At 35.3% G+C, this 13,878-nt stretch overlaps 1 protein-coding gene across 1 annotated transcript; it reads left to right on the forward strand.

Moving 5' to 3' along the window:
* Positions 1–5,107: 5,107 nt before the first annotated feature.
* LOC135594753 (disease resistance protein RGA2-like) lies at positions 5,108–8,417 on the forward strand. The gene is made up of 2 exons (XM_065085263.1): positions 5,108–6,586; positions 6,684–8,417. The coding sequence occupies exons 1-2, from the start codon at positions 5,108–5,110 to the stop codon at positions 8,415–8,417; spliced, it is 3,213 nt and encodes a 1,070-aa protein (XP_064941335.1).
* The last annotated feature ends 5,461 nt before the right edge of the window (positions 8,418–13,878 follow it).

Below are 13,878 nucleotides of genomic sequence, written 5' to 3' on the forward strand. Positions count from 1 at the left end.
AAGCAGTGCTTGGACTTGGTTGGAGTTCATTGTTGGTGATTGCCCATTGGGGCTTTTATGAAGAAGGTGGAGCAAGTTTTGTTGGGACATGCCAAGGTGGAGATTTGTTAGTTTGGCAAGTCCCATAGTCTCACAACGGAAAAATCAGACTTGTTATCTTCTATTGGAATTATAAATAAGGGTTTGGGCTTTGAAGTTAGAGGCACCACAAGAAAACCTAAGTATTTGCTTTGGGTTTAAGTCCACACTCAATTAAATAGTTTGGGCTTATTGATGAGGTTTTTCTTGTTTAGTATTTTCGGGTGTTTTATGGCCTAGGAACATCTTCCTAAGGCATTTGTAATTGTCCCTCTTTTGCAGTAGTAATTTGCTCCTCTTTCGTCCGTGGATATAGGTCAAAGTCAATTGACCGAACCACGTATATCTGGTGTTCTAGTGTTCTTGTCTCGCTTTTATTCTTTCCGTTTTATTGTCTTGTTGGGTTGTCAAAATTACCTTGAGGTAAATTTTATGGGACTAGCTCTAACAAGTGGTACGACTATTAACCTTCCTACGTGAGACTAACTTAAGATATTACAACATGATTATGATTCGTTTTTTGGCTTGAGATACGTAAATTCATGCATCTTCATGTAGGCACACCACAATTACTGCAAGGTGTTTTTGCTCTCATATTACATGACATGGATGAGGCGCCAACCCTAACATGATACATGGTTGATGTTATTTATGGCGATGATGACAGGTATGGATGGCTACAAAATTAAATAGCATGACACGTATGTAAGGTGGTCTGTAAGAGGAATTTGGCCCATAAATTCCCATATTTATAGGCAGGATTGATTGATTAATTAATCGATGTGGTCGGTGTCCGTATCATTTGTCCTTAATGCATATTATGTTGTTTTCATGCTTAATACCCTCGAAATAATGTGTTTAACAAGCTACTAAACTCATATGTTTGTAGTGGCCAAATCAGACTCTATCATCTCTGAAGAATGTTGCATGAACCATTGAGAGGAAGGTCATGCAGGGGCAACCTACCAAATTAAATGCTTGTTACTGACCATGTGCATGATGAACATTTAAATATGAAACGGCAATGTGATTTTTCAAATATGAAAATTTTAAATATGAATGGGCAACCTACCAAATTAAATTTGCTACTGAACAAATTAAATGATCAACATCATAAGAATGGGTAATGTGATTTTTCAAATATGAACATTTTAAAATAATTAAGAAAGAAAAACAAAATAATGCTTAGAGTCTAACATCACCTTGATGGAGTCGCCCTAAAAGAACTTTGACCTCCTCGAATATTTGGTTCTCATGGCTCGATGACCTTTAAGAAGTGGATCGGATCAACTCAAGGTGGTAACATAGATCGATGATCAACTCAACTCAATTCTTATTATTGAATGATGCAGATGATTTATGACAATAGTATTGTTTCTTAACAAATGTTATATAGAAAACTCGTACACTTATTATGATATTTGTGATCATTTTTAGCCATGATAATTTTTTGGCGTTAATATTTTAGTGTTTATGCAGTTAAATCCCATATTTTGATAATGAAATAAATTATTAAGTTTATTAAATTAATGTGCTTATGAGATAATTAATAAAGTAAATGCTTTAAGCATGAACTCAGATTACCGAAGGACCAACTACAACTATTGAATAGGTGAGTCAAACATTGTATCAAAAAATTATCGTGTCGAAAAATTATTGAGCCGAAGGATTGGTCGATATGTCAAAATCAAACTTCATATTGAAAGTAGGCATTGTGCCAGAAGGATCGAATATTATAACAAAACATTGAATATCATGGGAAAATCGACATGCCAATGGAATAGGCGATATATCGAAAGAAATGATAGTGTACCAAATTCTCAAACGAAGTGCTGAAAGATCAGACAATATATTAGAAGAGAGTAAAATATGTTGAAAGCTATATATATATATATATATATATATATATATATATATATATATATATATATATATATATATATATATATATATATATATATATATATATATATATATATATATATATATATGGTTGATTTGTTAAGGTTTTAATCAAAGTAATTTTTAGTCAATTTAAGTTGAAATTGAGTCGAAACAAAGCCCACTTATCAAGAAAGTTAAACCAAGTTGAATCTAGCTTGTTAAAAGGCTAAACCAGCGGTCTAAACTAGGTATAAATAGTGATATCACTAAGCCCAAGCAGTTATACCACCTAAGTCAATTGATAAGTATTATTTGTGCTCTATCAGTTTTTTCAATGATGATATCGCTTATAACAACAATAATACCACTTAGGATGGCAGTAGTACTATTTAAATTCTAAATTTTATCATGGTAATACTGTTGTAGTCCATATTTGTGACGTTAAAATTTACAGCGATAATACTGGCTATTGCCAACGGTAGTACCGTCCATTCCTTAAAATTTTAAGGATTTGAATTTTTGAGTCAAGCCTTTTAGAATATATAAATATCTCATTTAGACTTTGTTAATTGGGCATCTATTTATAGATAGAAAAATATTATAAGCTCTCATTTTGAGCATATTTTAATTCTACTCCTTCTCTTAAGTTTAGTTAAATATCTAAATTGTAAAAGATGAGAGAACTCCTATAAAAAGGGAGTATAAATATTATCTCCTGAGCCTGAAAAAAAAAAGTTATAATATGGATAGTTGATCTTCGCGTGTTGGAAGAAGATCGATAGTTAAAATCAGTGTCCTTGAGGAAAAAGGAATCTAGAGTGGATATAGGTCGGGAAGACCGAACCGTTATAAATCGATTTACCTCTTTTTATTTATCCTTTTACAAGTGACTTAATTTTATACTATTTATTTATAATTTTAATTTGATCAATCGAGTTTCTAAAATATATTGATTTATTGATAAGTTTTAAAATCGATTAAAGATGTTATTGTACTATTTCTACTCCTCTTAGTGTCAATAAGATTTTAACATATCTAATAGCCATTAGATATTTATCAATAGTGATAATATGTAGCATTCACACTCTATGTCATCGAAAAGAATAATTTGTGTAGTATAAGCCGGCTAATTATATCGACTAACTGTGGAGCTCCTACTTTAATTATCCGAGTGGAGTATTTATTTGAACTGTGGAGCTCCTACTTTACACCGGTGTATGATTTATCGTACCCAAAACCCCTATTCTATGGCGGCACAAGTGTCAACACTGGCAAGTTTTGCGTATTCACCAATGAACTCTGAAAGGTCAAGATGTATTTTCTTTTATTACTCACAAGACACCTTTAAGTTGTTTCATTCTTGTCTCAAGCACACGTGAGAGCTTCTCCTGATTAATATATATAGCTAACAAAGTCTGCTTTCTTTCTAATCGTTACTATATTTGTTAACAGGTTAAAATATTGGATCTATAGATTGTTTATTTCAAGTGCCTTCTGATTTTTCATATTCTTTTCTCTTGTTAAAAGCAAATTTAATGGACTGTCTCCAATGCTTGTTTGCGATAGTCGTAAGAATATATATCTGTTTAGTACAGCACTATGATAGATCACAATTTAATCTTTCCTGATCGTTTTAGTCTATATCGATGAGGAAAATAATCCATGACAAAATATTTTTCCTGATAGAGAATACAAAGTTGTCAAAGTAGCCTTGGACTATTCTGGAAGACTGTAGTAAGGGACGAAAGTAAAGAATCAATTGTAGTCCTTTAGCGTCGTAACAGATCGTTTAATACAGCTGGGCATAACTTTTCTCGGGAAAAAGAAGTACAATATACGCAAACAAATGCCATGTTTGATCATTTGGAACTCACCATCTTTCCTCTGCCACAGGATTGTAAGCGGAGAGCAATTGGCAATTTGTTCCATCATAAGTTGATAGATCATCCTTCACCGGTACTTTGAGAAGACAATTTTAGATTCTTCAGTTTCATACTAAGCTTGGAAGGTAGGAACAGACAGCTTGACCGGAGACTACTCGAATCAATGCTCAGCTACAGAGGGAGGAAGAACCAGATATGGATTTAATTCCTAGAAGAAGAGAGGCTCTTCATGCGGATTTTGTTGCAGAGCAAGGATCTTTTCTTTTCATAATTCAACCTTTCTTGCTGTTTGTTGTATTCTCGTTTTCTTTTTCTCATATATCAACATATATTTTTCTCTTTCTTGGTTCGCTTTTGTATTGGTGTTAGTCACCGTAAACAAAGCAGAAGCACCCGTGTATAGATAGTGATGGTGAATATACTGAGTCATTACATAGATTGAGATGAAATTGGAAATCAACCAAAATATTTTTTTGATCTTTAGGTCAGAATCGTGGTGAGACCATGAACCTGGCATTCGTGCCTAAGTAGGTTTCGTGATTGATATCTTAACATGATTGTGCAGCATATTTTTCATCTCTCATGATTTTAATTTCACCGTCACAAATTTTTAATGGATACATATCAATAAAAGTAACAACATTCAGCAGGCATTCCCCTATGTTTTGACGTGGTGTTTCACCTCCTTTGGAACGTACCAATATTATCTAATTTAATATTTTTTTAAATAAAAAACCATAAATCTTGCTTTAGATGTTGTTGAAAGAAAATTTTGTGCCCTTCTTTTGCTAAAATACAAAGAGTTCAACTACAATCAACGTTTATCTTTTGCGGAAAATTGATTGAAGTGATCTTGCATCCCACAACCTCTTCTTTATAGCTTTTCCTTTACAACTTGCATGAGATAGAGAATGCTGTTCGCATGAAAGCCGCGGAAAGAAGACCATGGAGAACAATAAAGCGACTAACTAACTGGGTGCTTGCTTGGGACGATGGAGATTCTTGATTTGTTTCTTGTGCCGACGGTAAGGCAGATTCTTGCGTGCAACTTTCTCGAGATGAAACAGAATAAAGTGCTTGATTAAAGGTGTGCGTAACAATGGCGGGGTACGTCCTCGTGGTCGCGTGCGTTCGATAGTTACGGCAGATGCCAAGAGTAACATGGAGCTCCACTAAAAGGAGAGGCGAGCGAACTCCGAGACTCCCACCCGACATACTACACACAAAGAAGAAGAAACGGAGGAGTGAGATCTGAACCGCACATGGCGGTGTCGTCCGATTTGAAGTTCGTACTATTGGAAATACTACCGACGCCTGAACTGATGGCGCAAGGACGGGAGCTCCGTATCCAAAATCACCTGGAGATGGTTCACGATTGCATCTGGGCCCTCAATGCGGTGATCATAGATGCTCAGATTCGAGCGTTGAAGGAGCCGGAGGTGGAGGAGTGGGTGAACGACGTCGGGATAGCCGTCGCGGACGTTGAAGACCTGCTCCGCAGCATCCTTAGCTGGCAACCGAGGGGAGCGGCGGCATCCAATCTCTTGCCGTGCTCCTTCCCCAACGTCGACGGAGTAGCATCGCGCCATGCTATTCTACTAGAGCTGGAGGAGAAGGCACGCAGGTTGAATTACCTCGTGAGGAGGGGGTCTTCGCTATGTCTTCGAAAGGAGATGATGGATTCTACATATCCACGACGAGAAGACGAAGAAGCAAAAAAAGAGTATTTCACCATCTTGAGAGAAGAGGTGGTGGGAAGAGACGAAGATGTAGAAAAAGTCATAAATAAAATCCGTTGGAAGCGGCAACAACGATCCCACAATGTGCATGATGATGATGATGATGATGATGATGATGATGATGATGATGGGCCTTTGTTCTTCATCCTATTCGGTAATTATATGGTGGGGAAGACGTCCGTCGCTCGCTTGGTTTACCACCATCCATGGGTCAGCAAGCACTTTGATCGTCGAGTCTGGATTGATGGGTCCAAAGTATCTTCCTTCGACGCCATGTGGGTCATCAAAGAATTTATGAGATCGATAGCTGGGGAGCCATGCGAGGACGTCTGGCTGTTTTATGATCGATTCGGTGGAAGCCACAGATACTTAATCATCCTAGATGACTTCTTTATTGGGTTGGATGAGCAGGACAAGTTCTTTCAATTGGAGTACTTTTTCCTTCTCATGGGTGAACCGGGCAGCTTAGTGATGCTCATCGGTGATTACAATCTCGATGATATATTTTTTTTACGTTCACGACATGGTTTCTTAAGACAATCTGTTAATACTATATCGGAAGACAATTGGGTAAAATTATTCATGAGACACGCACTGAGCCATCCTGATCAGGCCGGGGTAGTGGAGGAATGGATGCTAGTTTCATTCGCCCGGAGACTTCATCGTTATTTCAGTTTGTATCCTCTGTATGCCAAGATGTTGGGATTGATATTTAGATACACCGAGACGAGTCGATGGCAAGAAGAAATAGATGCTCTGTGTAGGACGGAGCAAATAGAATACAATCAGCATTTGAATTTGATGTTTCTATATTATCTTTCTCCAATATTTGCACGACAATGCCTGTATCAGTTGTTGATTCCACATGATTACATCTCTGGCCACGTTGACTTGTTGCACGTGCTCGCTGCTGAAGGCATTCCACGCAAAGAGAAGACAAAGCCTACAACATCAATAGAATTGATGAAAAGTGCCTCAGAGCGGCTTAACTTGAGGGCGATGGTTGGTCGAGATTCCACAATCCCACAATAGTATTTTAGTTTGATGCTCCTAAATTATCTTTCTCTAGTATTTACACGATCATACTTGTATTCCACAGTTTGACATCCCCCCCCATCTCAACTTTTCCCGCGAAGAGATGACAAAGAGTACAATAAAATTGATAAGTAATGCCTTGGAGCGATGCTGCTTCCGGATGAGGGTTGGTCGAGATTCTACAATCTCACAACAATGCATTCATCTACACTTACTCGTGGATTCCCGTGCATCTGCATTTCCCACGACCTTATCTGCAAAAGTAAACAACAAGTTGAGAACCCTATCTTTGCATAGGGAGGAGGAGATGGTTCTTAAACAACAGCCATGCCAGATCACAGGTATCCCGGCAGCCATGTTTGCAAATCTCATACATCTACGCATCTTACATTTAGGGGCTACAAGGATCCAACGACTTCCTCACACGGTTGGTAAGTTGTTGAACTTGAGATACCTCAACCTTTCTATGAGTGAAATCCAGGTACTTCCTATATCCTTTTGTAACCTTGGAAATTTACGAGTTCTAAATCTATCTTGGTGTGAGAAGCTTTTGAAACTACCAGGACAGATCCACAATCTTAGGAGTCTACGAATCATGAAGCTAGCTTTTTGTGCAAGGCTTCATAGGCTACCCAAATCCATCACTAGTCTTGTAAATCTACAAGAGTTGGACCTTGAAGGTTGTCATGGCCTCGTGGAGTTACCTGAGGATTTTGGTAATCTGAGAAAATTGACAAACCTGAATATGATCAAGTGTGCCTCTTTGACACAAATGCCCAGTGGATTAGAGCAAATGCATAACCTCCAAAAGTTGTCTGGGTATTCGATCCGTAAAGTCGGTAGGATTGAAGATGTCATCTCAGAGTTGCAACCTCTAATAGTCCTCGAGGAACTTGATATATGGAACCTTCAAGTTGTCTCAAACCCAACGGATGCCTTGACCCCTCCAATGTTACTGCAGGACAAACTTCCAAAGCTCAAACGTTTGGCACTGCATTGGAAATGGTATAATGTGGATGATGTCGAGATAGCTTCTGATGTCATATCGCTACAAGTACTTGAGGGCCTCCAACCTAATATATATTTGAGCAAACTAGAGATAACTTCGTATGTTGGTAAAGAATTCCCGAGATGGATAAAAGAGGCGAATCTCTTTTCCTATAATTTGGAGGAGATCAGATTGGTCAACCTCCGGAGATGTGAAAGGCTACCACCACTTGGGCATCTACCTTATATAAGAATTCTTGAGATAAGCGGCATGGATTTAATCACTGTTGTGAATGAAACATTCTATACTCCTGATACTTTGACAAGTATAAGTTTAGATAAACTTATTTTCTCTGAAATGCCTCGGCTAGAAAAATGGGCAGAACCAAGAGAAGGAAATGCTGAATGGGTCATTAAAGAATTGACACTGATCCAGTGCCCAAAATTGAGGACATGGGAGACGGACGTGGGGGTGAGAAAGTTGAACATTTGGTTGAACAATGAGATGCTATGGCATTGTCGATCCGTGGGTTGGCAGAGACTCATCGAGGGTATTCACGAGTTGACGATTGTTGGATGCCAAGAGCTGATGTGTTTGCCACCAGTTTTACGGTCGATACCATGGTTCTGGGAGTTGACCATTATTCGCTGCAATAAATTGATCTCTATACCAGATTGGCTCGTAGAAAAAGAATTTCTAAAATCTTTGTTTATATCTGGTTGCCCTGAGCTGTCATACATACCACCGAAACTCAAAAGACGGTCAGATCTTCGACTACAACATAGTGGTTGTCCCAAGCTACGGTTCTAATGATTTCTACTTGAAGTCACCCCCATCTGAATCTTCAGCATTATTCCCCCTCTTGCTCTAAGCTCTGCAGCTACAACCTGGTATGCATACAAATATTTTAGCTCTTTGCTATGCCCTCTTTAAACTTGTTTATCTGATCTCTGTTTGTTGCAATATTAATTAAGCACTCCATATGCATGCGTGAATGCATGATGTTGTCACGCTAGCTATACATGGAGAGAGAAACAAATGAACAATTGTTTGATATTCTGCGATAATAAACTCTTATCAAATGAACAATCGATAGGGTTGATTAAACAACATCGTTGATTTCTATTGTTGCTGTTTATAACTCATGTATTATTATAATTGGTTTATCTATTACCGTGGTTGTTGACTAACTATAAGCTAAAAACACTACCACTTACCGTAGACAGTTGAATGTATGTTGAAAATGTCTAATGTTGCACTTGTTTTTAAACATAGGATGAAACCATTTACTGTTGTGGTTATAGTTTGCGACGTAAAAACAGTCTATTCCTACGGTCATTATTCATAGGGTAAAATTGTCTATTACGACGATTATCACATTACTAGAGTTGCTTTCAAGGCCTAAAATATCTACTACTTTGAATGGTGATCGCAATAATATATCAATTTTTTATTTACGATCGGTATAACAAGTCATCGACGGCATTCGTTGGGATGGTTTATAACCGCAAATATAAACTTGAAACAGTTAGAACCGCAAAAATGTGTAGCTAAAACCTGGAATAGATAAGTGAATCACCTCGTAGTATTAGAAAAGATTCAATCTTCGACAAAGTAACTTTATCGGTAAGGGGAAGATAACTCACACTTAAATATGGAAAGATATTAAAAATATTCAAATATATAAATAGGGAAAGATGTTCAAAATATTTAACATATGAATAGAAAAATTATTCATTAAAAGAGACAAACTAAGAGAATAATCTCAAGTATGGCTAGAATTAGTATCAAACTCTGATCAATTTGACTCAGATTCTTTGTTACAAGATATATGACATAATAATGTATATTTGTGAAGGATTCAAGGAAAAGTCTTTGTTATTTGTTGGATGTGCCCCATGCAGAGTTAAATATGCCTCACGATAGGAAACGATGGATGCAGGCATTATTCAAAAAATATATGCTTTTGTGAATGTTAATAATTTCCGTCACATTCTCACAAACTTGGTAAGCATGCAGAAATCAGGTTGTGTTTCGATGATTCATTAGCATGTGGTCATGTTTGGATGCTCTCTAATTTCTTATTTCCTTAGATAAAAGATTTATCGAAGAAATTTTTTTTCTTAAAATACTTGTGGGTTTTAAAGTTCAAAATCTTGTGAGTTGAGCTTTAGGCATATCAAATGGTATGGTTGTTTGTGTCTATTTTGTTTTGTCTGCTAAAACAATAATTGCAAAACCTATCTATCTTCCTTGTTTTTATAGGTTTCATGTAAAATTATGTGGTGAGGAACTTGCATTTTTCAAGTTTCATGATTTGTTGGTAAAATGCAGTGACTAAATAGTTGCCCACTAATTTTCACGGTTTCTTATTTTGACTAGTGATGTTGCTGTTTGAATGGGGAGAAGCAATTAGCATCTTTAATTAGTACTAAATACATCATCAACCAATCTGTTTCTGACCAGCTATGACTAATGGGCTTAAAAGAAGTTAATGTATGCCATGTTTGATCATTTGGAACTCACAATCTTTCCTCTCACACAGGATTGTGAGCGGAGAGCAATAGGCAGATTGTTCCATCATAAGTTGGTAGATCATCCTTAACCGGTACTTTGAGAAGATAATTTTAGATTCTTCAGTCTCTAGACTAAGCTTGGTTGGTAGGAACAGACAGCTCCACCGGAGACTCCTCGAATCAAAGCTCAGCTACAGAGGGAGGAAGAACTCGATATGGCTTTAATTCCTAGAAGAAGAGAGGCTCTTCATGCGGATTATGTTGCAGAGCAAGGATCTTTTCTTTTTTGTTTTTCATAATTCAACCTTTCTTGCTGTTTGTTGTATTCTCATTTTTTTTATGATTGTTGAAGTTTTGTGCAAATATAATCAACATATATATATATATATTTCTTTCTTTCTTTGTTCGCTTTTGTATTGGCGTAAGTCACCGTAAACAAAGCTGAAGCATCAGTGTATGTAAAAATAGTGATGGTGAGCCCATCACGATTGAGATGAGCCTGGAAATCAATCAAAATATTTTCTTTACCTTTATGTCAGAATCGTGGTGAGCCCATGGTGGATATGACAGACGATGTATCCGTCTTTTCCTACATGATTGTATATATGTATGATGTAAATCTCACTATTCATCTTTCTTTATTGCTCGGTAAATATTATATGTATTTCTGCAAACTAAATACAATGAGTTCAAATTTAGTTTAAACTATATATTATATGTATTTCTACCGGATGGATCCTTCATCAGACATATCCAGGTAGGATTGAATCAACTAAACACAAGGAGTTCAAGAACAATCAACTTTATATTTTGCGATCAATTAATTGAAGTGATCTAGCATCCGACAACCTCTTCTTTATATCTTTTCCTTTACAGCTTGCATGACATAGAGAATGTTGTTTGCATGAAAACCATATGGAAAACAATAAAGCGACTATAGATTTCGAAAGAGAGTATTTATATAGGTTTTGAGAGAGATTTTTCTCAACCAATAATTCAAATCATATAATCAAACCAGTTATTTATCTTCTATCAGTATTAGTGACACAAACCTTTGGAATCCTCCCAATTCGGAGATGGTGATGCCTTTTATTCTGGCGTGAAACTTTCTCGAGATGAAACAGAATAAAGTGCTTGATTAGAGGTGTACGTTACAATGGCGGGGTACGTCCTCGTGGTCGCGTGCGTTCGATGGTTAAGGCAGATGCCAAGAGTAATACAGAGCTCCACTAAAAGGAGAGGCGAGGGAACTCCGAGACTCCCACCCGACATACTACACACAAAGAAGAAGAAAAGGAGGAGTGAGATCTGAACCATACATGGCGGTGTCGTCCGATTTGAAGTTCGTACTATTAAAAATACTACATGTTAGAATTTCAAAGGTCACACGTAGTATAATTAAATATGTTAAATCATTATTTTGATTAGTTACAATTAAAATAATCTAATTAAAAAAATATTTGGCTAAAGAATATAATAATTATTATAAAAATTAATTGTGTGGATACCATCAATCGTATTTCTAACTTAATGACGATATAAGTTAGAAATATGAAACTCTTGAGGCATAATTGTAGATTCATTAGTTATGATTATAAATAAGGTTATGGTCCCCGGTTGCAGCAGTATCGAATAAAGTTTCCCTTCACCCGTCAAGAAGAAATCTAAAGTTCTTAAAGATACTATGTAATTGGAATACCAAATCACCGATTAATTCAGAAAATGCTCTAATGGATTCATCAGGTACGTTTCTGTATTAATATGTTTCTTAATTATTATAGGATTTCATACATATTATAATAGATTTAATAAGTTTTATGGAAACATTCTAAAATCATTGTTTTGGATCTATTAAGTATGTTTTGGACAAAAAAATTTAATTTTGATTCTATAAAACAATTGTTTGAGCCATATTTGATATGTTAAAAGAACAACATTTGGTATCAGAGCTTTCCTATAATGATTGATGAACATCTAAACGTGTTTTTCATATATTTTAATGATGTTTTCATCGGTATTTTGGAGTGATTTGGTTTTATCATCATCGGGGAAGATGATGGTTTTATGTAACCATGCCACAGTTGCTTCACATTCAGTTTAGTATCTTTTTCTAATGTTATATCATTTTAATTTTGGAATTTCTTTTCCTTTTGTGTCTTTTCTGCAAATTCATTACTATAAGGCATAAAATTTTTAAATTCTTTTTGAATTTTTTATGAATTTAATTAATAAGATATTATTGAAATATTATGTTGGTTTAATTATATTGTTGCAATATTATGTTGGTTTAATAATATTGTTACAATATTATGTTGGTTTAAACATAATATTGGTTCTATAAAATTGTTTGTTAACATAAATTGAATAATTTATATGCTTTAAATATTTTAGTCAATAAATTAAGATCAAGCCAACTAATATGGTTCAAATTCAATTAGTAATTGTTTAATATTAGATTGAGTAATTTAATGTATCAAGTCGCCAAAGTGACCTCTCATATATAATAGTTCTTATGAAAATATTAAATGTATTATGTATTTACATCCATGCGGTAATTATCCGGCCTAAAGAAAGGTTAATAACCGGAAGGATTTTATACATACCTGTAATGGTAAACACCTGACAATTATAAAGTTATACATGTAAATAATAAATCAATCCAAAGAAGGGTTTATCATTTGACATGTTTTATTATCAGCGTTTGATCATTACAACGAGACTACCACTAGTAATTAATATTGAAGTCCAAAAATAAGATATTAATGCTTGGTATCTTGAGATTGGTTAAATCATTATTTAAATTTACTTAAGTTTATGACAATAAATATAAGCATAATTTTTGGTTGTCTGTTGTTCTCTTATTTAGGTTCTCTTGTAAAAATATCTGCTAACCTCAATTCGGTTTTAAACGAAATCAACTTTAAAGATAAGAAAAGAAAATATAAATATGGAAATAATGAGGCTGATAAGGGTCCAATTAAGAAGAAACAAAATAAGGATGATACTTGTTTCTTCTATAAGAAATCTGGGCATTTAAAGAAGGACTGTACTAAATATCATGCTTGGCATGTAAAAAGGGAACATTCTTTACTTTGGTTTGTTCAGAAGTCAATTTAACTTCAGTACCTAGAAACACTTGGTGGTTAGACTCCGATGCAACAACTAACATCAGTGTATCAATGCAATGTTGCTTAAGCTACCGAAAGCCTAATAATGCTGAGAGAAGCATTTATATGGGGGACGGAAAATCGATAGATGTGGAACCTATAGGCATATTTAGATTGTTATTATGTACTGGATATTATTTGGATTTGAAAGACACTTTTATTGTACCATCGTTTAGACGGAACTTAATTTATGTTTCTTATTTGGACAAATCTGGTTATTCTTATTCATTTGGAAACAATCAGTTTAATTTGTCTTTAAATTCAAATATGATTGGAACTGGTTAACTTATGACTTATGACAATCTATATTTACTTGATACTATAATATCCTACCATGAATCCTTGAATGCGGAATTGCAAGGTACTAAATGTAAAATTGAAAATTCTGGTGTATTATGGCATAAACATTTGGGTCACATCTCTAGAAATAGAGTTGAAAAACTTGTGTTAGAAGAGATTCTTGATCCTATTGAATTATCAGGTTTAGATATTTGTGTTGAATGCATTAAAGGTAAACAAACCAAACCTAAGAGATCAGGTGCATATAAAGCTACGAACGTCTTAGAATTGATACATACAGATATTTGT

The sequence above is a fragment of the Musa acuminata genome, chromosome BXJ1-10, assembly GCF_036884655.1.
Source record: "Musa acuminata AAA Group cultivar baxijiao chromosome BXJ1-10, Cavendish_Baxijiao_AAA, whole genome shotgun sequence".
Lineage (NCBI taxonomy): Eukaryota > Viridiplantae > Streptophyta > Magnoliopsida > Zingiberales > Musaceae > Musa > Musa acuminata.

Excerpts from the sequence above, each read along its gene's own strand:
- LOC135594753 (XM_065085263.1), top strand. The coding sequence starts at position 5,108 with ATGGCGGTGTCGTCCGATTTGAAGTTCGTACTATTGGAAATACTACCG. Across the intron at positions 6,587-6,683 it reads GGCTTAACTTGAGGGCGATG|TTTGACATCCCCCCCCATCT; the intron begins GTTGGTCGAGAT and ends TGTATTCCACAG.